The 20,042-nt window shown below is 38.0% G+C and overlaps 1 protein-coding gene across 2 annotated transcripts in view; it reads left to right on the forward strand.

Annotated features, from left to right (window-relative positions):
* The window catches only part of INPP5A (inositol polyphosphate-5-phosphatase A), a 199,890-nt gene that overhangs the window by 54,309 nt on the left and 125,539 nt on the right, over positions 1–20,042 (forward strand). For both annotated transcript variants that reach the window (XM_053450442.1, XM_053450441.1), the window contains exon 2: positions 901–942. In XM_053450442.1, the coding sequence (XP_053306417.1) occupies positions 901–942 (42 nt within the window). The remainder of the gene's footprint in view (positions 1–900; positions 943–20,042) is intronic.

The raw sequence follows: 20,042 nt of genomic DNA on the forward strand, positions 1-20,042 counted from the left end.
GGCTGCATTGCAGTTCTCACAAGGCTACCTTTCTGAAGATGAGCTGGTGACTCTTCAGGTATGGTGGATGGGTGAGTGGCCACACCTCTGACCTCCAGTCCTGCCTACAGCCCCACCCACTCTCTCCTCTAGCCACACCCCAAATCATGTGCCCTCATTTGGACACCAGAAATGTTGAGGTAGGGTATGGGAATGCATGACCGGTCACCACTGGATTCAATGCTGGGGTCACCCAGTGGGGAACAATGTATTCCAGTGCCCTGCACACAAAAAGCTGCTCTACAGCAATGCCACATGGAAGTGAAACACTGCTTGGTTTTCACTAGGATCTTTATAACAAACTCATTTTTCCTTTATGCATAAAACAAACCGCATTGAATAAAGATCCAGCACTACTTGGACCCCCATAATCTAAGCGTAATCTAAAAAGGAAGGACGGTTTGCTTATAGATACTAAAAAGTCACAAGTCATTTTAGTGCTCAGGTAGCCTGCACAGTCTGTACTAGTCTTCGAACATGTATGTTTAAACTTAATTGCATTTTATACTTACATATACTCATCAGTATACAAGAGGAAGCTGGCTTAAAACGTAAATGTGTAATGCTTTATCTATGGAATTGTACCACGTTAGAAGTGGAAAGAACACATTGGTAAAGACGATAGCTTTATTGGCAAACTGAAGTGTAATTGAATATAAGCTCCATGAAATGCCTGACCAAGAGACCTCCATAGTCTCGAAAGCTTAGCAGATTTGTTCTTTTTTGGAATTTTATAATGCCATCAATACACACAATGTTTTAATAAACATTTGCCCAAGGACATTGATGTTTTGTAACTTAATGCTATCGCAGCTGTTTAAAGAAATAAATTATTCATTTTTTTTCTTTTTGTTGTTTCAGACAGAAAACTTACAAAAGAGCTGGCTTCGAGAATTTTACCAGGTAAGATCAGTGGATTTGTAAGAGGCTCAATTCATTGATATGATTGTTTAACCCTTTAAAAGATTATTTAACCATTATAAAGTTTTTATTTATTTGTATGCTTACTATAGAAACATCATATAAGCCATTCAAATATGTCTATCACATTCTTGGGGACACATAAATGCCAAGCTTGTGCTTCAGGGATGCATTAGTTTTATTGAGTAGTTATTAAGATGTGTCCATGTACAGTTAAATGGTTTAAATGTCTCAGGGAAAGGCCAGCAACTTTCGACCCAGCGCGTAGCTTCTTGGCCCACTAATACTGAAGAGCAAAATTAAAATTGACCCTTGGACTTTGTAGCAAGAATAATACACTCCGGACAGTATTAGTGATCAACAAAGGGACCTGTGCCAAAATAAAGCATTCTCTTGGCAGGGAAGGACGTGTAAATGGTGGTTGAATATATAGTGAAAGAAAAGGGAATCAAGGCTCAACGGAAGTATCAGAAATGGGAATACTTAGGGAAACAAGAGCTAGAGAAATGGAAAAGGATTAAGTTAACACCACAGTTAGTAGTGGTTATCACACAAGATCTAATGGTAACTTCCAGGACATTGATTCTGTATAGTAACATCTGGGCACTGAATTATCTGGACCTTGTCATTTAATATATAACAAGAATTCAGCCTGAAGCAGTTAACACTTTGCATTATGTGTTCTTCTTTTTTAGCAGTTACCGTCCCTTTAAAATTGCATTAGAAAAAACATAATGTCCTAAAGCTAAATAAGAATTCAACGCAGGATATTTGCTAGTGCTAGTTCTTTAAGCACAGTGACAATGAGAATATGAGGGGAAAAAACAGTGTAACTGTCTGATTACAGATTACACTTTCTTGTGTAAACTATGCAGGAACAGAAGTACACTTTTTTGGAGGCTTTTGGAATAAATAAATTGCGATCCTCAGCTAAGGTACAAAAGGATAGTGGATAGAATGAAGTGGAGGCTAGCCCTCAAAAGCGGTTATACTAAAGTCGGATCTGGCCTTGTCTCCTACTGGTTCCATTTGAAGAATGGAACTAGACAAGGCTGTCCCCTATCTCCTCTCTTATACGTTCTCTCACTTGAAACTCAATTTCCAAAATATAAGGTTTATACATTATCCATGACCAGCAAAGATTAACTTGTATGTGTACAATATTCTGGTTACCTTATGATTTAATACCTTGTAGAACCACCTTTAGCAGCAAAAACCTGAAAGAATCATTTTCTGTGTGACTCTACCAGTCTCTATCATCGTTGTGGAGGAATTACGGCCCATTCTTCTTTACAACGTTGCTTCAGTTCATTGAGGTTTGCATTCATTTGTTTATGCACAGCTCTCATAAGGTCCCACCACAGCATTTCAATTGGGTTGAGGGTCTGGTCTGACTGGGCCATTGCAACAACATTTTGTTGTAGATTTGCTGGTGTGTTTGGGATCATTGTCCTGTTGCATGACCCAATTTTGTCCAGGCTTTAGCTGTCGGACAGATGGCCTCACATTAGAATATTTTGGTACACAGAGGAGTTCATGGTCGACACGATGACTGCAAGGTTCTTAGTGGCTGGAAAGCAAACCCAAATCATCAACCCTCCATCACCCTGCTTGACAGTTGGTATGAGGTGTTTGTGCTGAAATGCTGTGTTTGGTTTTCTCCAAACATGACGCTATGCATTATGGCCAGACATCTCCACTTTGGTCTCGTCTGTCCAGAGGACATCGTTCCAGAAGTCTTGTTTGTTCAGATGCAACTTTGCAAACCTAAGCCTTGCTGCGATGTTCTTTTTAGAGGGGTGACTGAACCTGGCTGTTATCTGTTTAAGTTTTTTGCAGCCGGGTCATCTCATGGGACAGGAAACAAGCTTTCTGCCCCTGTAACTGTGCTGAGTGTATGGCTTTAGGTGGGCTACTTTTCACAGATGGCTTCTCCATTTTGGCTTTATACTTGTTGAATAAATCATGGCTCAGGAATAGATAATTGTTATGTCCTGATATGTAAAACCATAGAATTCAAAGAGGGTGTACTTTGTTTTTCACACAACTGTGTGTGTGTGTGTGTGTGTGTATACATACAGATATGGCATTAGAATAGTGCCATTTGTTATTGTTTTATATACTGTATGTCTTGATCTCCTGTATACATAAAACTCTGTTCTATTGCAGATTGAAGTATGATAGAAATGTATGTATTCGTGTTACTGTTGTCTTTTTTTATAAAAGGAAAATCTTCTTTATAATGATTTATCCCTGTGTGTGCTTATATAGTGTACTGTCATCCACATCTATTGGATACAAGAAACTTACCTTGTTTTTTATTCCATAGGTAAGATATTTATAAGATTGTTAACTATAGAAAAACTACAAAACACTGACCTGAGTGAAGCATGTCTAAATTTTGCATGGCTTTCTTGATAGAAGACCCTGTAAATGCTTCTAAATGGCAGTGTGCCACACCTGGATGAAGCATCTGCTGTGATGTCATTACCCTATTGTGTAACATTTTCATTTACTAAAATACTGATGGTATATTTAAGGTGCCATACAGAACATGTACATTTTATTACTATTTTAAACGTAAGGGAAATTTAATATATATAAAAAAACATGTTTCTGAACAATTCTTCTATAAAGCTTAGCTTGTTCCCGAAGCCTAAATGGGGTGCATTTTGTTCGGTTGGTTAATTTATTTTAGAAATACATATCTAGCCCTGGGCAATACATGTTTGTTTCCTTGATAAGTCTACATTAATTATTTTCAAGCATTCACTTGTAAAAGATTTCTTTGTTTTAAGCACAAATATAATTTTTTTTAATGTTGTGCTAGAGGACACTAAAATGCCAAAAAAGTACTGGAAAATAATTTTAACAAGCAAAATATTTTTATCTTCATATATAGCATAAACCACAAATAAACCTCAAACCACATCTCTTTCCATCTCTACTGAAGGGTTCTGTTTTTTTCTTCTTTGTAATCATGCCACCCTCGTTTGTATTAGAGAACTGAATTAGCCTCTGTAAACAGGAACACCCACAGACATTGGCAGTGTCTTGACCCCTCTCTAAGTTTCTCACAAATCAAGGTATTAACAAGCCTGATCTTGATCTTTCTTCTGCCCTTGAAGTTGTATTCAAACAATGCCACCATTTATAGATCCCTCAAGCTGCATTACTGCCATTGTGAGCAAACAATTAAGGTTCCTCTTTCTGGCCATCAGACAAGTAGCCTCTGCTGGGCTGTTTTACAAGATAAGATAACCCGAAGGGGCTCAGCTGTTGCTAATGAAAGGCATCTGTTGAAATCACACAGAAGATAATACGTTTCCGAAGAAAAAGGAAAGAAGTTGAGTTGTTAGTCTAAAGATAGTTTCGCAAGCAGCTGTTAGTACGTTTCGCAAACGCTGTAAATAAGACATATTCCTTGAGCACTTTCCATCTGTGCCAACGATAAAGAACTTGTCCCATGTCAAGTGTACCACATTCATAAGCTTTACAGTAGAATATATATTTTTCCTGAGGTGCAAACATGATAGCCCAATATGAAGATATTTTTCTGCTTGTTTGCTGAACCCATGCTCCATTCCTTCCCAGCAAGATTAATTTTTAGCATACATGCCATGCACTGAAGTGAGGCCTTAGTATCTGCACTATTATGGTGCCACAAAGCGTCAAAGTTATAGGGCAACTTCATTGAGACTGTGAAAAACTTATTAAAGTACTCTGTGGGGGAAAAAAAGCACTTACCTGAGGTAGAAGCTGCAGCTCTGCAGCTGCCTTCCTTGCCCGTGGTACATCAGTTCTTGTCGCTGATTGGCTGTTTGAAGCTAGAAAACGCTTCCATTGGAATCGGACATAGTAATGAGGAGAAATGGTTAAATAGGTGTGCACAACATTGTTGTACAAAGGATTAACATAAACTGTTCTAACCACTATCCCATGGAACCCATTGCAGCCTTGTGAGAACTAGAATGTGCCAGCATTGGTTTGTTCTCTGTTGACTGATGGGTTTAATAGGAAGATAGTAAACAAGGGTGTTTAGTGTGTGCAGCTGGAAACTAATGTAGTAGCTGTTTTCTTAAATATTAGTTAATATAAAATTTATGGAAAAAGGTTTTTGTATGTGAAGAGTATTTAGAGTACCAAAACCCTTCTTAATTTTATTAATTATAGAGTAGGTAATGAGTGTTTTTCTCTTCTTTATTAATAAATTGGATTTGCTTAGTACATCTATGTCTAGTCTTGTTTGAAGAGACTGGAATCAACCTAAGAAGGGCTGGTTGTCTGTATTTTCCTTTTTAATTTTTATTATAAAAAGATCAATGTTACGGTGACATTGGTGCTACTGTTAAGCTTCACTATCTGGAGGTCTGATGGATGTATCTAGGTTTGGCAGATACCAGGAGAACGCTGCCTACTGGAGTGCATAGTGCCTCCTGTAATGTTTGGTGGAGGAGGAATAATGGTCTGGTGCTGTTTTTGCGGTTTAGGGTAGGCCCCTTAGTTCCAGTGAAGAATAATGCTAATGCAATCTAATACGAAGACATTTTAGAAAGTTCTATGCTTCCAACTTTGTGGCCAAAGCATGACTATACCCCAGTTCACAAAGCAAGGTCCATAAAGACATGGCTGAATGAGTTTGGTGTGGAGGAACTGGAGTAGGCAGCATAGAGCCCTGAGTCTATCTCCACTAAACACGGTTGGGGATGACTTGGAACGCCGATTGCGACATAGGTCTTTTGGCTGAAAGTAAATTCCAATATACACACTCCAAAATCTTGAGGAAAGCCTTCCCAGAAGAGTGGACTTATAACTGCAGAACCAACTCCATATGATGCCAATGGTTGTGATGGTGAGGTGTCTACACACATTATGGTCTTTGTAGTTGAAGGTATTGAACTAATTGTTCCTCTAAAGGGGTTTAGGACTGTTATCTTGAAATATTACTTTCTATATTTACTCCCTGTGTATATTGTGAATCACTTTCTAAATGCTGGCGAGTGGTGACGGCTTTTGCTTCTGTTTATATCTCAGTGCTTTGCTGGCATGCATTGAAATGACTAGTAGGATAAACAAGGCTAATACTGCTGTTTTATACACAAATTCATATGTAGTTTTAACAAAAAGATTGATGTTTATATTTAATTTTGCATAGACAATATACAGAGGTTACATTGATGTGGCTGTCAATTAGTCTGCTAGCGTTTGTAGACTATTATTTTCGTTGGTTGAATGATTGTGAACATGTGTACTATGTGCCTGCATAGCTCAATGTCTTCCAAGCTGCTGAGGATTTAGTGGCTAGGGTTAAGTACTATTTTTCTTCTACATTTAACAATATCACCCTTTCGCAAGATTGTGCATAAGTGATCATGTTTTCTTAAACTAGGCTTGGAGCCAGTTCTGCTTGCGACATCATGGAAAGTTGTAGCATCCTGTGTATAAAGCTGTATTATTTAGAAAGTTCTCGTTATCCGCAGTGTTGAAGTCAATGGTCAAAGTATTCACTATGTCTCTGTTTCTAATTTTGTTTAACACCAAGGAAAATTCTTTTTTTTCATAAGAACTAAACAGCGTTCATGGTTGAAAAGTTGAGATCCTGTTAGAAGCACATCTTTATGCAGTAAGCGTTCTGGTAGAATAATCTATTTAGTTAGTTTTAATAACACAGATTATTTTATCTAAGGGATAGGCCACATCTAGGAAAACCAATTAAAAGAAAATCTGTTTCCGCTTGAAAAGGGGTATTTTTTTATTTGCTGTAGGGTGAGTTTCACAGCAGTTGCCACTAACAATTAAACGGTTGCATGCGGCAAAAAAATGAATATTGGAATTTAAGCTTGATGGTTCTTCACGCTCTACCCAAATTAACAACAGAGGCAAAATTGTCAATTATAGAACCAATATAAAATGTGTTTTAGCATAAAAAAAATGTCCCCACCGTAACATACATCTTTAATTGTAATTTACTACATTGTAACATAATTACTTTTCAGTAGGACTATAAAATTGTTTAAAAATGGTTTAAAATCAGTCGCTGGACAAGAATTATTTAATAAACTGTTGTGATATTCTGCACCTGTACTTCGCTTGACTTCTGGTAAGCTTATATGTTAGTTAATGTCAACAGTATATAAACATAGAATAACTCGGCAAGTAACAGACAGACATAAGCAACAAACTATATATTTTTTATATATATTTAGGCATTTATTTCTACTTCAAATGGTAAATGTGCTGATTCCGTTTCTGTCTGTTCGGTCGAGGTAGACGCACGCATTCTCATACGGTTTGGTCTTATGTTAAACTTGTGCGTTTGATGTTGGGCTCCTGCTTGCCAACGGGAAAGTCCGTTCGTCTGTACTTTTATATCTCATGGGATTCTGTTACAATACACATGGAGACGTGTGTAGCACACCATCTGCTAGAGAGAACAGGGATATATTCCATGTCTGGAAGATACTATTTAGACTATTCTAAAGCACTTATCTTGGGAAAGCCTGTAACCACATGACATCATGTTTAAAATTATTATTTTAATATACAGTATGATGAAATGTACAGTACAATGTCATCACAAATACATCATGATTTATTTTACTTGATTAAGCTGCAGAGTTGTATCTTCTAAGTTGGGGTTTCTCCTAACAAAATAAATAATAATAATGGGGAGGTGGAAAGACTAGGGCAGGAATTGGGCGTTCTGATTTCTTTTTTGGCTGGTAGGCACTACCTGGTCATTTATTTTTACATTTTAGGTTTCATTATTATTATTTTTTTCTAGGCCACTTGTTTGGACTGGAGCCCCCTGAGCTCAATGTTGCCAGCCCTCCCTTGGAGTAGACCCTACATAATGCATAGTTAAATTGGTGTCCTGACTTTCGAGAAATCCCACTGGGTCAACTGTACATTATGCCGGGCCAACCAATTTATTTTACAAAATAAACCGACTTTGATTTTCCCTAGTAAATAGCAAAGTCAATGTTTTATTTTTTATGGCTTATAAATGAAGTCGTAAGCAGCAGGTATAATATAGTGTTGCAATAACAAATAAAGGGAATGAATGAAGGCAACTTTTGGTTCTTTTAACATATAATATCCCTTTTTTCTGGTTTCATAAAAAATGAAGACTGTAATGCTTCAACTCATTCATTGTATTTATGAAAAAAAAATGTTCAAATGTTTATGTGGATGAATGTATAATGCCGGTAATAACCAAAGTCTGGCCATTTTGTAGGGCACTTTGTCCTTTTTTCCAGCATTAAGAAAAATACAAAATGTAATAAATTCTGATCAATTAGTTATGTTTATAATGCTTTTGTTTTATATATATATATATATATATATGTTTCGGGTTTTCTGACTTGGTTCTAGATGCGAGTTCTGTGGTCCTTCTAAGCACATTGTGTAAGAAATGCATCGTGTTCTGGGTACTACATGCTGTGTATATACACAGTGCTTTGTAATGATTACTATCCTTACTAACAGGTCAGCCTCCATCTGTCCTCTCTATTAACTGAGCTATTTTTGTATCTGTGTTCTGCATGCAGTGGAACAAACTCAGAACTCATTGCTCGCAATAAACATCTGGACTATATACAGTACACATATGCCCAATTTTGTTTTAACAGAAGCAATTATTTTACCAATTTTACATAAATAACTGTCATAAGAGCTTTGCAGCTTTGGCCCTTATATTTTAGCTTATTATTTGAATATTTTGAATGACTAATTTTTCCTGATTTTCACTATTCAAGCTTCATGTAAATGTTTTGCAAATCTAAGCCCACCTTTGTAGTAGGGTAGGATTGGAATAGGCGGGAGTATCATATTCTACTGCCTGGACTACAATCCTGCTTGTGCAAGGTTATCCATCTTAATACCCAATACCATTTTATGATATATCGATATTATATATTGCACATTCCTGTTCCAAGGATCTGCCTGAATATTCAGGTTATTGCTCACCTATTGTTAAGCTGCTGGTTGCTGTTGATTTGTCCAAGCAGCCTTTGAAATGCTGGTTGAGGAGAAGGCAGAGAACTTCAGCACGTTCTGCCAAAGATCTAGGCTTCCTTCTGGCGAACCGGATAACTCCAAAAAAAAAGCTGTAGGTAGTTTTTTGTAAAGAATTTCTTTTAATTTAGCGATAAAACGGTGACATATAGCATTGCACATAATGATGCTATGCTGCCAGTGAACATTAATGGGTAATGTTGGTAAGAAACATCTGTGGGTGACTCATAGGCGGTGCTCATAGGCACTCAGTGGCATAAATAGCTAAAACAGGAGTGTTAGTGAGTGTTAGCAGATGTGTCAAGGTCTTGAGTGGATTTGACAGGGCGAGAACACCTTATGTCTTTTCTCCAGCTGCTACATATTCGTCCTTCTGCGTTAACTCAGCTTATTTTTATTACAGTCCAGCTTTCGATAAACATCTACTATAATACGGATCGTGCTGCAAATAGTTAATGCGAAACGTTGGTCCCTGGACAAGTATTTTGATCCATTGCCGTAAAAGGTTTTAGTGCTGACATCTGAGTTAAAACTTGTTTTTACCAAAGGGTACAGCGGTTTGTCAGGAAACTCGCAGTACCATTTTAGGTCTCAGATGTAATTTTAAACACTTCCCAAAATAATATGCAATAAACTGTGCTTTGATGTTCATGCTGTGTTCTCCTGAACAATAATTAGCGGTTGAAAATAAATGAAACATGTTATTTTTAGACACCGATGAGAACACCTCCAGAACCCAAGCTATATTTAACGTTTTTATGTTTTATCCTTGTATGCATTTAGTTTGCTTATGAACACGGTTATAAATTTTGCCTGCCACGAATTATGATCCTGTACAGGACATCATGCTCGTTTCACAAAGAACAGACCAGTTTGCAGCATTTAAAAAGGAATTGGATCTCGCACAGCCTTTAGCATTAAAACAAATGATCAAATCCTATACGAGGAGTTTAGGTACATTAGTTTGGTTGAATATTGGTTTATAATATAAGACTGTTATAACGCTAGCAAAATTAAGTCCCATGGTAAAAAATATTTTTCACCTTGAGTATAAGGTCCAGTGCCGTATACAGTAGTAAAGGGATGTATTGACAAAAAACGGTGGTTTTATGTCATTTTGTTCCATTAAACTTCCTTTAGCTGCAGACCTGGGAGCTGCCATCATCGCCAGTCATGGTATTTGGCGTACGTTTTCACACAGTCACGCAATTCTGCATGGCAATAGCAGTTTTTTTTTTTAAATCATCTTGGTTCTCCTCATCTCACTCTTTAAAGCTCCCACCAAGGGGAGACATAATAGAGACATAATAGATATTAATATAAGCCAGAAAGTAAGATGGCCACTCCAGTAGTAGATACCGAGTGGGCTTTTATACATATATGCTGGCATTTTGTAACATGTAAACACAACTACATAGGCTTATTAGAGATTTAGAGTAATGAATTACTAACGTTATATATTCTGTTGGACATCAGCACTTCTCATTTAAACATTCTGTAAAAAATAGAAATATTGTTGCAACACAATCTAAAAAAAGAAAGTCCCGGACATAATAGGGTTTATTCACTAGAGCGTGGCAGGAGTTGGCAGGAGAGTTTTGGCTCTATCTCTCTTCACTATTCATTATGAACTACCAGTACTAGCAAGTTTCTCCTGCAAGAACTGTGCTAGCCCCGTATCATAAATAATTCAATGGGTGAAGTGACTGGAGACATCTGATTTACATGTACATTGTACAGGGCTATCCAGTCTTTCCTTGCAGCAGAAGCTAACTTGGGTTGGACCTTCATGATGTGAAGTCAACGAGTTGAAACCACCACTCTCCTGCCAACTGTATTGAATGGGAAAAAATGATTGCAGCAAAATTAGTAGTGTCCCAAAAAGGTAAAGGATGACACAAAAATACAAAAAAACTAGATTAGAAATAGACTGTTAGGGTAAAAAAAAAGAAAATAATATACCTCAAAATGAATTTAACAGTGAGGTATACTAAAAGAAGAATGCACCTTTGGGATCTTTCAACACCATAGAAACAGGTGTGCAAAAATACTGATTAAACAACTTGTGTCGGACGGTCCTTACCAATGATCAGACTTCTAAGTCTGATCATTCTCAAACAAGTCTTTGGAAAGCTAATATATATATATACACTGCTCAAAATAATAAAGGGAACACTAAGATTACACATCCTAGATCTGAATGAATGAACTAATCATATGACATACTTCCGTCTTTACATAGTTGAATGTGCTGACAACAAAATCACACAAAAATTCTCAATGGAAATCAAATTTATCAACCCATGGAGGTCTGGATATGGAGTCACACTCAAAATCAAAATGGAAAACCGCACTACAGGCTGATCCAACTGTGATGTAATGTCCTTAAAACAAGTCACAATGAGGCTCAGTAGTGTGTGTGGCCTCCACGTGTCCGTATGCTCCTGATGAGGTTGCGGATGGTCTCCTGAGGGATGTCCTCCCAGACCTCGACTAATGAATCCGCCAACTCCTGATCAGTATGTGGTGCAACGTGGCGTTGGTGGATGGAGCGAAACATGATGTCCCAGATGTGCTCAATCGGATTCAGGTCTGGGAAACGGGCGGGCCAGTCCATAGCATCAATGCCTTCCTCTTGCAGGAACTGCTGACACACTCCAGCCACATGAGGTCTAGCATTGTCTTGCATTAGGAGGAATCCAGGGCCAACCGCACCAGCATATGGTCTCACAAGGGGTCTGAGGATCTCATCTCGGTACCTAATGGCAGTCAGGCTACCTCTGGCAAGCACATGGAGGGCTGTGCGGGCCCCCCCAAAGAAATGTCACCCCACACCATTACTGACCCACCGCTAAACCGGTCATGCTGGACTGTAAGCACAACCCCCACCTGTGGACGTCAGGCCCTCATACCACCCTCATGGAGTCTGTTTCTGACCGTTTGAGTGGACACATGCACATTTGTGGCCTGCTGGAGGTCATTTTGCAGGGCTCTGGCAGTGCTCCTCCTGCTCCTCCTTGCACAAAGGCGGAGGTAGTGGTACTGCTGCTGGGTTGTTGCCCTCCTACGGCCTCCTCCACGTCTCCTGATGTACTGGCCTGTCTCCTGGTAGCGCCACCATGCTCTGGACACTACGCTGACAGACACTGCAAACCTTCTTGCCACAGCTCGCATTGATGTGCCATCCTGGATGAGCTGCACTACCTGGGCCACTTGTGTGGGTTGTAGACTCCGTCTCATGCTACCACTAGAGTGAAAGCACCGCCAGCATTCAAAAGTGACCAAAACATCAGCCAGGAAGCATAAGAACTGAGAAGTGGTCTGTGGTCACCACCTGCAGAACTACTCCTTTATTGGGGGTGTCTTGCTAATTGCCTATAATTTCCACCTGTTGTCTGTTCCATTTGCACAACAGCATGTGAAATTGATTGTCCATCAGTGTTGCTTCCTGAGTGGACAGTGTGATTTCACAGAAGTGTGATTGACTTCGAGTTACATTGTGTTGTTTAAGTGTTCCCTTTATTATTTTGAGCAGTGTATATATAGTGTTTGTGAGTATATACATATTGGTAAATGTTTTTGCATCATTTCTTGTTACAGGTACATATTGCTAATAGAAAGTGGGATGTTGGAGAAGCAGCACACATTTTATTACTTGTAGTTGTTTTCTACTTTTTCCAGATGGGGAAGGAAAATATTTAATTAAAATGTGTATTTTTAAGATTGCTCTACTTTGGTTGTGCATGATTCAAGATCCTGATGATACAGATGAGTTTGAGCAGTGGTTACTGTCCATTTACCTATTTACGTATGATTATATGTGTCTGTGACGCAGGTATTTGGGTCGGAGCCTGTAACGAAGATAAATAAAGATTTTCCCAGTGAAACAAAGATAAATAAAGATTTTCCCAGTGGCCTGCCATGGGTATGTGCAGTTCCAGGATCTTGTTGCCAGCTGGCAGCATAAACGCTGGCAGTATTTTCTTATCACTAAAAAAAATCTTTCCTTTTTTACGTTATTAAAATTTCTGTATTAGAAGTCAACATATTGCACGTATCTGTCTGCGGCGTTACAATTGTTACATGTAAAAGAGAAAAGATAATCACACATTTCAAATTAGCCGATCTAGTAATAGAACCCGTCTTCCTACATCTGATTTACGGCTGAATTGCCTAAAGATAGATTTAATAGGTGTCAGTATATTAGGGCTACAAACACATGACATGTAGTTTGTTTGAACTAATCAGTACTTTCTTAAATCTCGTGCTAATCAGTAGATCAAATGTCATTTAAAATTTCACAGATCGCTACTTGAAATGTAATTGCATACAGAACAGTGGAAATAACTATTTTTGATGGCTTAAATGTCAAATTTATTACGATTTTACATTGGAATCGACGAGGAATTTGGCAACGAAAAAGCCCTTTCTTCCTTCTGCTTTAGATTACTTTTAAATCGCTTTTTAATGATTTTGTGGAACACACATCCATTTTTAAACCATTGTGCTTAAGAACAAGGGGAAAAAGGTCTCTGAATTTGAATACAGCTCTGTTCAGATGTTCACGTCTTAGATTTACGTATTTAACACATTGGCCTCAGTTTAATGACCCAACCTTGGGGTGAGGATAATGTGGCTCACTCTAGGGATAAGGGCGACCATTAGGGTGATGTTGGTAGGATGTTATCCTATGGGAATTGGCACAGGCAGCCCGGTTTAACCCTTATTGTATGCTGATGCAGATCATGAGACGCCCTGCTGGGCACCAGCACCCCCGCTCCCATCACACCTACTCTATCCATCACAAATAGCATTATTGTTGAATGCAAAAGGTTGTTCTACATTTTAAATGTGTTTAACTGTGATCTGGGCATAGATGTTCAATTACCTTGTGGTTTGCTTTGGTCTGCATACACAATCAGTGATATCTAATTAAAGATAACATTGGCTGTTAGGAGATGCAAAGTAACATATTCTAAACACATACAGGTTGAGGTTGAGCAGTTAGTGAATATTACTGGATACCCTAAAAATTGAAGGGAAATTGACGTTTTTTCAACCTGATGTGGGTCATTGAATTGAGCCCCACATATCTTATTGCAGAAGTCTTCTCTAGGTAGCAAATATAAGCAAAATTTCAGCAGCAGTGTTTTCCATGGTCATCTAGCCACTAATGGATCGTAGAAAACTTTAGTTGCAGCGCTATTTTTGTTTCTTGTGTTCATTGTGTACTTCTAATAGCACAGAAACGAAAACTTTGGCAACCAATAAGATCGGATTCAATGGATCTTTGTTTTACTCTATTTGGCTGTACTTGCGATGTACTTTTTAACAAAGTTATAATGACTCCCTACAGTTAGGCAGTTCCATATAAAGCCCCACTTAGCCTCTCTATGTGCCATTGCAGTTTACCATACAGTCTCAAACAATCGAGAATAATTCTGACTCTTGTTTTAGTAACAGTGTCGTCTTTTGTATAAACAGTTAAAAGTTCCCATTCTCTGAAATTCTGAAACATTTTCCAGGCGTTGCTATTGTACACATTTTTTTTTTCTATTTCGGTCTTTCAGTGAAAAGGATAAATGCCTTTATCCATATATAAAAATAAGTCAGTGATTGTCTTTTTGGGAAACTACCACAGTATAGGAAGAATATAGAAAATAAATTGTATACTTGATCTCAAGATTTTCATACCTGGGAACTCTCTAGATCCGTGCCGGAATATATTAGTCTTTATTAAAAAAACTAAATTTCAAGGGCAACACTAAAATCAACCAATCATTTATTAAAAACCCTTTACAAACACACCTATTCAGAGAAACCCATGCATTAAACCCAACTTTATATTCCCACAAATATGCAGCATCTTGTGCCCTCTTGTGCGAAACATTGTTGTGCACGTATAGGTAAAAACACAGATGTGCCCAGGTTGAGCCAAGTTTGTTATTGCTTCCCCTTCTTTGCATGGCTTTTCTTAAAGAAGAGCGGCTGAGACTTCCTGTCGTATCGCAAACTTCCTCCCCCTACGTTATCTCGTGCCTGCAGCGCTGCACTGTACCCATTATTTCTAAACGGTTCTCTCAATGGAAATAAATAACGAAGCAGCGTGTTTATTGTGTTTATAATAGGAAATTCAGTGCGCTGCTTTATTTATTTAGTGCCTGCGCGTGTTTATTATTGGTGTCAAACCTTGTTAAGACTGACTGTCTCCAGATCAACAGGTTCTATGCGGTTTTTTTTTTTATTTCAAGTCCGGAGAACTGGAGTCCTTCCAGGTTGTTAAACTGCAGGCTGGCTGAGCATCGAGAGAGTAGTAGTTCCGCACATGTCTTGTGTTATTTTTTTAACACTACACTGCCGAGATCTTTGTAAACTTTTTAGCTCAACTGCATTTTCGAGGGAAAGCAATCAACTCGTTGTAGAATTTCAGCAGGTAACCCTGTTATTAGAGCCATCAGAACTATTATTAAACACGGAATATAACCGCCTATTTTTTTTTCTTTTTATGTTTTTGCTTGTAAAACATTTTGGGTCATATTTTAATAGTGATAATTAGACTCTAATAAAAGTTTTAGTGTAAAAATTCAGGAATTTTAATAGGGTTTTGTTAGCGGTAAAGAGAATTCTGAATCCATCCACTCATTTTTTTGTTATATAGATATTGCTGTATTTATGAAGTAATACATATTAATCTACTTTATTGCTGTTTCACCTGTTAACTGTTAATATGCATCTTTGTAGAGATCAGTAACAGTTAAATGTCAAAGGTCCATTTTATTTTATCTATGTACTTAATATTGACCCTATTTAATTTTTCCTAAATGAATGCTTTTGGAACTAACCACTTTCTTTTGCTGATGCTGGGAAAAGGCATTGTCAGACATCAGGTGGTGACCATGAGGGCCACACTAGGTTGTCAACCTGGCAAGTGTTACAGTTCATTGGCCTGGCATCGTTGAGCCCTCCAAACTTGGTGACCTGGTACCTTTTCTTTTAGAAAATTGCCCATGAGTGACAGTTGCTTCTTATAGTTGAAATCTTGGTTGGGTACAAAGGAAGAGGCAACACGAGGGTTAAAAAAAAACTCAGTGTTCATCGAAAAAAAACTTCTCAGCTAGAACATAAGAAAAATGGTGTTCAGGACCTCCTAGATGGCTTTAATGCATGTACATGGGTACACCTCGGGGTCAGTACAATGATTGGGACAAATGGTCAGCAGCTAATAGATGTTGTTTACAGGAGGATCCATCCAAACTGAGGCATTTGGCTGCTATGGGCGATGAAGTCATATTTATGAAAGCAGGGTGTTGTTATACGCCAAGCCTTCATGTTAGCGTTATTAATTCTGGCCCTCTTGCCTTGATGCTGTTGATGAAAAATGTTTGGGTGGCCTGTTTGATGCGGTTATTAAGCGTGAGTATAAAGACAAGGTCTTAGTAATTCTTGTGCTTGTTATACTGTTATTACTGGTGTCAAACAAATGCCATCCAGATAAATGGTATTAGCTGCATTTTATAACATGGCCTATTTCAAGCTCAACTGACATGCCCTCTTTCCCAAGTGCTTTATACTTGACACGTCTTAGGAAGATCATTTATTTTCCTGTTGAAATTAGTCTTGTAAAAGGCATTCACTTCTCTTAAGAAGTAGAATAAATGATGCCGTTATATTCCAGAATACATTGTCATAAAGGATTTATTTATTATGTCCTTTATGGTGCCCCCTTTCTAATAAGGCGTTTTAAGTGCAAACAAGGTAGATGCTAAGTTAACAATAAACTGTTTTTTCCCATGGACCCCAAAACTTACCAACTAGTTGGCAAGGGGAACTACCCCATGCTTTTATATTCTTTAGTTTAAGGTTATACGGAATATGTATCTGCTAGGTACCCTACTAACAATATCTGAGAACTCCAGAAATGAAGAACAAAAATGGTGGGAGTTTCCTTATTCCTCATTCCTTATTCCTTTTTCAAGTTGTTTTGCACCATTTTAACACTTCCTAAATGATACATTGGTAGTATGTCTTTGGTTTTAGTTCCTCCTCATACAATTTCTGTAATAACTGTAAAAGAAAGTCTAGTTGTGTCCTTTTAAGACCCAAAACCAAGTTATGGTTAACAGGCTTACATTCTTTTGGAACACAAAGCTTCTCCATTCCTTGCGCATAAAGTAACACACAATCTGTTTTGGTTAAGGAGGGACTCATTCATTGATGAACCCCTACATCATTCATGGGTAGAAACTCCATATATAACATAAAAATCAAAGACTCAATTTTCCAGCTAGAAAAATGTTTGCATGTTGCGTTGAGTGAATTTTGGAATCTTTCGTTACATGTTATTGAGGCAAACCAGTGTGTTTTGATGCTATGACTATTACTGGTTTCTCTAGACCCTGCTCCCCCAGCCCAACTGAGCTCCCCTACTTTTTAGTGTACCTACAGAATGGCACCAAATACACTCTTTTGATTATTACCTATGGTTTACCTATTTCCAGACACATCTTTGTGCGTTGGCAGTGAAATAAAATAAAGTCCTTTACAATGGAGGCAATAAATCATGTTTTCTAAATAAGCAAGGCTTTGGGGAAAAGGCAGTTTAATTATAATTCAGATAATATTGGAATGGAAGAGTCGATAAAAGCATGTAATTGCACTGTAGGATTTGAGCCATTTATACTCTGCCAAACAGCATCTTATCTCAAATGTGTCATTAGTGTGCAATCGAATTTCTAAATATACGTTGTCTTAAATACAGTTCTAGAATAATTTGAGATTTATTTTTGTCCTGTACTGTTATTTCTCTTCTATGGTGTTCTGATTCACAAATATTCAGTGCTTCCCTGTAGCCTCTTCTGCAAAAACTACTTCAGGGCTGAGTATAGCAAGTATAGCAAAAAAAAGTCTAGAAACATCCAGAATACTGGATACAGCAGATGTCATATTTCATCAAGTTTCTAAATACTAAATACTCATCATGGGCAGTTAATTCAGAAAGTATCTTCCTGCTAACTAATCACTAGACCACACCAATATGTGTTGGCTGAGTGCAGCCCTAAGTGTGATCCAGCGCAGTACCCCAGCCACCCCCACCTCTTACCTCCGCGGCCACCATGCTGAATGCTGGGAAATGATGTCATATACCAGCGCGCTAGCACCACATTTTAGAGAGACATGGCACCAAGTAAGTTAACTTTGGAGGCTTTGCCAGTTAGACATCGTATATTGTATATGGGCTGGTCATAAGGGAAATCTGTAATTTCCCCAGCCAGCCCATGGAGCAACAACGCAGGTGCTGCTGCTGCCCCCTGGAACCGCTCCCTATACCTAGTTGGCTTAGGCAAGAATAAATCAAGTCTTACTTTCATGGCCCACAGTTGCTCCCTATGGTGCCATATCATCAGTTTCTTTCCTTGTTTGTGGCCACAGAAGAGAAAGCTCCGAGAACTAGCGGTTTAGTACATAGCCATAGCCTTGTTTAACAAAGCATGATGAGTTGTGTTTGGCATTTAGATTAACAATTGATGGCAGCCACACAGGGACCCATTGGATCAATTACATTTTTTCTTACCAACCTCCACCTCATCTTATGTTTTTGAAGTGCCATTCTGGAATTACATGTTTTTCCTCAGCTGTGATATTATCTACCGTTAGGCGATTGATCGGTGTAGACGTTGTTTTGTGGAGCGACAGGAGCGTACTTGACTAATCAAATTGTAAATGCATCCAGATAAATAGGTGATTGCACAAATTGAAAACATTAATTTTTAAGATGTTTACCACAAAACCGATTCAGTGGCATGAATGTTTAATGCACTTTTTGAACTCAGCGTTGAATATCTTCCTGTGGGTTTTATCAGTCAGTAACGCTGACTGTGGAAGCCAAGAGATTGTCTGTTGTCTCAGGCAGACCACAGTAATTCCTCTCTGCTTCATTAGCATTGACTATTGTTTTGAATTATAGAGGAGGAATAAGACTTTATGGATTAAAACTACGTTACTAGGCGTGTTGAAGCAGGCTTAAAAAACTGGCCTTTGATATCACATTTCTTGAGAATATTTATACGTCGGGAATGTGTGTAGGTGTCCTGTTCAGAGGTGAGGGGAGTAGAACAAAAAATGTTTATTTTCCTTATCGCAGACAAGTAAAACAACCTAATTCAGCTGTTGATTTTGGAAAAAGGCACATTATAAGCCATTTTTATGGAAGTATTTCCATATTTCGATATTTAAGTCCTCAGTAGTTGTAATCTACCCCGGCGTGTTTTTGCCTCAGTCGCAACTGTTTTCACTTTACTAGGCAATATAACCGGTTGCGGACACCTTAACTACAATACGCTAAACTTGTTATATATTGTGACATATATTAATCTAGAATTTCTTTGGCATATAATCTCACTCAATGTGTCATCCATGCAACTCATATGCATTTATTTTTATAAATAGTGTTGTATACTTTGGGAGATGAGTTAATCACAGGAAAGAGCAACCTAATAATAATAATAATTATTATTATTATTAGCGGGTGCTTTATAAAGATACCCAAGAACATGATATGTGCAATATGTAAAAATCTGACAAGTCCTCACTTCCTCCATAATAGTATGCTGGACACTGAATTGCCAATGTTTATACGTGTCTATTTTGGCAGTGTTACTGTCACAGATGTGGCAGTTTTTAATGTTTTTTGGGGCAAAATCCCAGCAATATTTATACATTTTATGTGTCACTTTTTATGGTGTGATTTTTGGCCTTTTTGTTCACTTTCGCACTGATTCTGGAAGGTTTTGCTGCAAATCCACTTGGAAATTGGCAGAAATTAGGGACAGAAGACAGCAAACAAAGACTGTGACACTCGACATCAAGATGCTATAGCTTGTTTCCTTAACTTATTTCTTGGCAACAAATTTTCTAGTTATGTTTAATTTAGATTTTTAGATGCTGAACCAGCTTAGCACTTCTACAAAAGCAGGTCATTCATGACCATTAAGTTGATCTTTACACCAAGCATCCAAATGTGCACAAATCTGATATTGTATAAGCACGCTGTACGAGTAAGGCAAGTA

Source organism: Spea bombifrons, chromosome 11, assembly GCF_027358695.1.
Source record: "Spea bombifrons isolate aSpeBom1 chromosome 11, aSpeBom1.2.pri, whole genome shotgun sequence".
Taxonomy (NCBI): domain Eukaryota; kingdom Metazoa; phylum Chordata; class Amphibia; order Anura; family Pelobatidae; genus Spea; species Spea bombifrons.